A 6,233-nucleotide genomic window follows, 5' to 3' on the forward strand; every position below is an offset into this window, starting at 1 on the left:
CCTGTGAAATAAAATACGTCACACCTCATACAGTACGTGGAAACACAAATAACACATTTGCACTGGACCATCGTCTGAGTGATGGACATGGTAATTGGCGGCTCCTTTTTGTTTGGCTGGATTATTATTGTAGTAATACTAGACTGCAGTGCTGATGGTTTAAGCCTTGACAATGAACGTTTGCACATTTGTCTCTTATCCACTCTATAAATGATGATAATGAAGCCTCCCTGTGCGCCTGCCCTGCAATCATGCCAATATGATTTCAACTGGTATTAAGGGCACTTTTATTCAGTGAGCGCTGTGCTGTATTTTTCTTCTTCATTCACAATATCAGGAGCTGTGATGTTTTTCAGACAGGCACTGTAGTGCTGCTATTGGAAATCAGTTTATCAATCCACACATACATAAACACTGATGCAACAGAAGTATATTTTTGCATTCACTAATGACACGTAATGAGTCGTACCTCTTGTCTATTAGGCAAAGCTCTGAAATATGTTCATGTTCATTCACAGTTAACTTATAAGACGTAACAAGGTAAATGTTATATCAAATTAATCAAAAAATAGAATTAATATGTTATTCATTAGATAATAAAAAAAGTTAAAGCAATGTTGTAAGTGAACTGATAAGACATAACGAGCCAAGTTTCATATCAAATGAGACAAAAACTAGAAAAAAGAGTTTGCTGCTAGAACAAAATTTACATGCTTCCTGGTTAATACATCATTTAACTTTCTTGGAGATTACTTGGCGACACATTACAAGAACAACGTCAAGGAAGCATGTGACGATGTTGGGACTCTGGAGAACATCAAGGCAACAATAGAGTACAAAGAGGTTTGACTTTATTTTACGGTACTGTTTCAATGTAGTTGGCACCAGTAATAAAGTGAAACAATGTTAAAATAAAAGCCCACATTAATGCATTGTCCTCTGAGCTCTGTGTTTTGTCCCAACATTATTTATATGGCACTATATTTGTCACATTACAGCCTGTGTTGCCTATATAAGCCATAGTAGGTGTTTGCAGCATTTAGTGTGGTCTCTACAGTATTCTTTGGAAGTGAGGGTAAAATAGTATCTGATTCAAACATTTTTCAGTCTGACATGATGTTGCGTTTGATTTATAGTTGCATGATCTTGCAAAATAAGTGCGTCATCTTATATTATTATCTCCTATTTGGTCCCTAATCTGAATGTAATTCAGTACAGTCGTGCTAACTGAAGTATATTGGAGGTCTAATAAGGGATTATATGCCGTTTCTAGCAGCATGATTTAGTTGTATATTTTCCTCTTATTTCTATTTGTTGTCTAATTTGATATGATATTTGTTAAACTGTCTTTGTTTTCTGTCTACAGTAAAGAATGTATGATTTCTATTTTTTGCCAAATTTGACACAATTGACAGCATATAATGTCTTATTAGTGTGCTCCGAAATACAGTGAGTCCCCATATCATACATCGTATTATAGATTTTTCATTGTTTGTGTTAACTGGACCCTGTTTTGAGATTTTTTACCTTGTTACTACAACGCCGCTGCTATGGCAAGATATGTTTAAAATAAGTGTCACGTATCAATTGAGTATTGATGTATCAATCAATCAATCAATCAATCAATCAATCAATCAATCAATCCTTATTTGTACAGCACCAATTCACATCAAAAGTCATCTCATGACGCTGCAGATTGAGCAGGTGCTAACCATACTTCCAACCCATCATTTCCCACATGAGCACAGTGGCGAGAAATTACAAAATATTACATAGAAAAATAATATTATATTATATAGTACTTGTGTAGTACTACTAGTTGTTGTTTCTATGTTTTCCCTTGTTTTTTGATTGTATTAGTACTTGAATGTACCTTCTGCTATGATGACCTAATTTCCCCTTGAGGATTATCTATCTATCTATCTATCTATCTATCTATCTATCTATCTATCTATCTATCTATCTATCTATTATCAAAATATATCAAAAATATTATTGAAGCATTATATTGTAATGTATTGTCAATTATATATATGGACTCCTTACATATATTAATATGTATTTTGAATATAACTATATTATCTTTTAAATGATATCTTTCTGTATACGTCAGTATTGTATAGTGTATATTGTTATACTGTAGAGAAAGCAAATAAACATCAGAGCAAAGTATGATCACGATAATAAACACAACGCATCCTCATCCAGGCACTGACCAACTCCGCACAATACTACACAAACCCCCTAACTGTCACAGAACTGGTCCACTAGCATGAGCACAAAAAAGAAGAACAAAAAAACACACGCACACACACACACACCAAGGAGGGAGAGAGTGAAGCTCACACACTCGTCATTCAGGTTAAGCGAGAAACAAGCAACTTTGGCAGAAACCAATTGGGAAATGTGGAACTTAATTAGTGTGTGCGACAGAAGAAATAAACTCCAGTGAATCTCAGACAGCCAACTGTGCAAAGATGCCAGCTGGCCGCATCAGCTTGAGACCAAACATGCTGCAAGCCATCTTCAGTCTGCAGACTCCTGTCTGTCGAGGAAAATGTCCCTTCATTCTTCATCGCCAAAGAAAACCTCCAAAAGTCCACTTGACCAGCGAGGTTCACGAAACAACACACAACCTGACGGAGTTTCAAGCCCTGAGAGAAAACATCAGTTGACACCTCAAACTCGTGGTTTTTTAAACTTTTGATAATAATTCAGCTATTTCCTACATCATATCTATTTGTTAAGTTTGATTCTAATTTTGTTTAACTGCACTTGTTCATATGCCAGGATACCACATCTGTTGTCAGGGGTGTACAATGTGTAAAATGCGGTGAAGATGTGGCAATTTTTCACTGTCAGCGTCAGTCTGAGTTTCAGTGGAGACTCCCACTAACACCCATAAGGCATTGTGTCAAAGGCTTCTTCCGTTTGGCTTTGGGCACAGGGTAGGAGCGGATGACGATGAGATTAAATTTGCATCAGACTTTAAACATCTTTGTCCTGCTCAAGCTGTGCTGATGCCAACTGGACATCTGGGTCATTTTTGAAGTGACCACTAGGTGCCCAGTTTGCCCTTGGCACCTTAGTGGATTAAACATGAGTCAAGTCATGGATTAAAGCTCCATTCAAGAGCGTGAAGGTTCCCACTGGCTGGCCAGAGGAGGTCCGGTTGCAGGTACCAGTGTGGAGACGGACAGAGCAAACACACTCTCGTGGCGAACAAAATGAGGTATTCAAGGGGAAAGTTAAAACATCTTGGGGAGGACAAATCAAATCAAAAAACATACATTTTTCATCTTAGAAAACAGTAGAAAACATTTTATTGAAATTGATACTGCAACAGACACAACCACGACACAAACACAATACAATACAAAGTCCTATCTCACCAAAATCTAAGTCAGGTCACTGGATGTGCAGACTTAATGATGAGTGAATCCCTTTTCTAAATCCTCCGACGTTTACAACAGCTAAAGCCCACTAATAGAGCTGGAGGAGCTGCGGTTGAGCGGCTAAAGCCTGCAGGCTGACGTCAGTCCATAGTTGTGGGAAGTCCATGACGGTGCTGAGCAGGAAGCAACACATCCAAGTGTCTAACACAACAACAACACGCCACCAAAGTAACTCTGACTACAGAGTTGTTGGAACACTTTAAACACACTAATTTACTTGGTAGACACAGGATAGAGTCTATGAAAATAAACTTGATTACGCAAAGTATCATACATCACATTACAGTATAGTACATTCTTGTTTGAAGAGGATTTCACACAGAGTTTCAGGAGCAGATCGGAGGAAACAAAAATCCAACAAAACAGAGCAAAACCCCAACATGTCCTACAGGATACGACACTGATTTGAAATCAAACACAGCCTGTGCGCAGCTCACGGCACAGACAGTCATACATGCTCGTCAGTCTTTGTCAGCGGCAGGGTCAGGGGATGCTGAGGGAAACGGATCGCCTCACTGTTGCGCCTCATGTACGCGTGGCCGCTGATGGGGTACCACATCTCCGTGAAGGTCATGCTGGCCACGGTGATGGCGCAGCGGCCCAGCACCTTGAAGCCGGACTTGCGGTAGAAGGGAATGAGGAAGTCCTCGCACATCAGCACCGCTCGGCGCACATTGGGCAGGCAGCGGAGGTACTGCAGGTAGCGCCACATCAGGATGGGACCTTTGCCCTGCTGCCTGAAGGTGCGGTGGACGGCGAGGACGTGGATGTGGACGGTGGAGCCGCGGGGCTTGTGGAGAGTCAGCGCGTCCTGGGGCAGAGGAGTTGGAGATCAGAATTACTGATCACACGCTGATTATTATTTTTTTTTTTTCTTTTGCGGAAGTTAGTAATGAGATGGAATGGTACATGGTGTCTTACTGTGGTGAGTCTGTCCTGGTCCCACAGAGAGCCGATGATAAAAGCCACCAGCCGGCCCTCCTCGAACCAGCCCATGGACAGCTCTGGACACAGCGTGAGGAAGTGACGCACCTCATCCAGGTGGAGGGGACACTCACCTGACACTGAGATAAAAGCTGAGAGAGACACAGAGAGGGGGGAAAGTGTGAGATGGGCGTGCGCAAAAGTAGTTTGGCACTGCTTTTACGCACACCAAAGGCGGCGCAAACTGCTCAGCACACGTTGAGCTGGGTGTTTAATATAGACGTATAGATTTAACATTGCCTCTCTAAAATGTGAATAAAACGGAAATCTAACTAGAGGCTGCATTATTGCTAAAAAGATAATTAGATCCGTCGATGCCAGAAATGGTTTTACGCACAGCCCTCTATCTGCGTAATGCGTCTTTTCACTTTGCATCACTTGAGAGCGGGTTTGTCAACATACGACTGTGTGATAAGACAGGTCACTTACCTTCACGCTCGATCTCAAAGACGCTTATGGCATCCTGCGTGTTGAGCGGCCGGACCTCGCTGGCGGGCAGTGTGTGTCTCCTCTGGATACCAGGCGAAACAGAAGGTGCTGGCTGCATTGGTTTGATGAAAGGCTGCGCGCCAACTACTGACATCATATGGTTTGAAACTCTCTCTCTGTCTCCCCCCCAAAAAATCGTCGGGTCTTGTCTCCTGTCTCCTCTCCCGCTCGGCAGGATCACCTCTGGGCCCTGCGAGGACAAGCGGATGGTTTGTGCCCCGTTTTATAGGACAGCTCTGCCGGCTGTGATTCACCAGCTCATTTGCATTTGAATATATGATGTCAGTGAAAGACTGAAGGTCACAACAGTGCGTGTCCATTAAGATCAACCGTACAATTAACTGCATCCATTGGTTTTTGTCTCTAAAACGAATTGACTGTTGATAATAATAAATGATTTGCTGTGAAGCACCACCTCCTGCCCATTGATAGCAGGCTTGTGACAGCAGCAGTTTCTAAAAGTTGAGTTTGACTGAGAGAAGTGCCAATAAATGTTCATAATAATCTAAAGTCCAAGGCATAACAACAAATCAGTGGCACAGTTTATAGAATAATGTTGATTCATTGCCAATAACGTGGATAAAACAATCTTAAAAAACACAGGCTGAACACTGAACACACACTCTGGTGTCACTTGTCCAACACACTCACAAAGCTGCAGTGACACTTACCTGTGGATGCTGAGGTGTTTGTGTGAGGGAGGCTCTGTTGTCTGACCGGCTCTGCTCCTCTGCCTCTGTCTCACCACCACAGACGTCTCTCTTCATTATCAAGTGATTATTACTATGAGTCACATGATGAAGGATTACAGGAGTTGTTTCCACAACTCTGCGCATTAGAGGCCCCTTATCTCCTCTCTGACAGAGTGAACGCTCTCACCTCGCTGTTTGTTTTCACCAACAAACAGTCGGACCGTTTGTGATCCAGCACCGGAGATTACAGTGATTGAGAGTGATTGTTTGTGTGCATCAAGGATGGAAGATTGTAATGTTACATTACTAGATTTTTAACACTGATACATCCCACAGAGTGTAAAAAAATTGTCTCTTTGGTGAAAATTACTCACATCTGAAATGTGCCCAAAATGTATTTAAGTTGTTACAAGACCAAAAAAATGGGAATCACTCACTCGTTTAGAGGGGAACTTTAATCAGGAGATAAAGATCTTCATTGACAGATCTTTTTTTTTGAAAGAGGACATATTATGCACTTTGAGGTTTCTCCTTTCCAGTATTGTGTTATGTAGCATTTTTGTGCGTGGAAAAGATCTGCAAAGTGAAAAGGCCCAAAGTCCACGCCACAGGC

The 6,233-nt window shown here is 41.6% G+C and overlaps 1 protein-coding gene across 1 annotated transcript; it reads right to left on the minus strand.

The window, feature by feature from the left end:
* Positions 1-3,291: 3,291 nt before the first annotated feature.
* Positions 3,292-5,715, minus strand: LOC115575042 (serotonin N-acetyltransferase-like). Its single transcript, XM_030406813.1, has 4 exons — positions 5,600-5,715; positions 4,869-5,118; positions 4,377-4,531; positions 3,292-4,266 (listed from the first exon to the last, which is right to left on the minus strand). Exons 1-4 carry the CDS (start codon positions 5,693-5,695, stop codon positions 3,904-3,906), a joined length of 864 nt encoding a protein of 287 aa, XP_030262673.1. The 5' UTR covers positions 5,696-5,715; the 3' UTR covers positions 3,292-3,903.
* Positions 5,716-6,233: the final 518 nt, after the last annotated feature.

Source organism: Sparus aurata, chromosome 23, assembly GCF_900880675.1.
Source record: "Sparus aurata chromosome 23, fSpaAur1.1, whole genome shotgun sequence".
Lineage (NCBI taxonomy): Eukaryota > Metazoa > Chordata > Actinopteri > Spariformes > Sparidae > Sparus > Sparus aurata.

Excerpts from the sequence above, each read along its gene's own strand:
- LOC115575042 (XM_030406813.1), bottom strand. The coding sequence starts at position 5,695 with ATGAAGAGAGACGTCTGTGGTGGTGAGACAGAGGCAGAGGAGCAGAGC. Across the intron at positions 4,532-4,868 it reads CTTTGAGATCGAGCGTGAAG|CTTTTATCTCAGTGTCAGGT; the intron begins GTAAGTGACCTG and ends TGTCTCTCTCAG. Across the intron at positions 4,267-4,376 it reads ACCAGGACAGACTCACCACA|GACGCGCTGACTCTCCACAA; the intron begins GTAAGACACCAT and ends CCTCTGCCCCAG.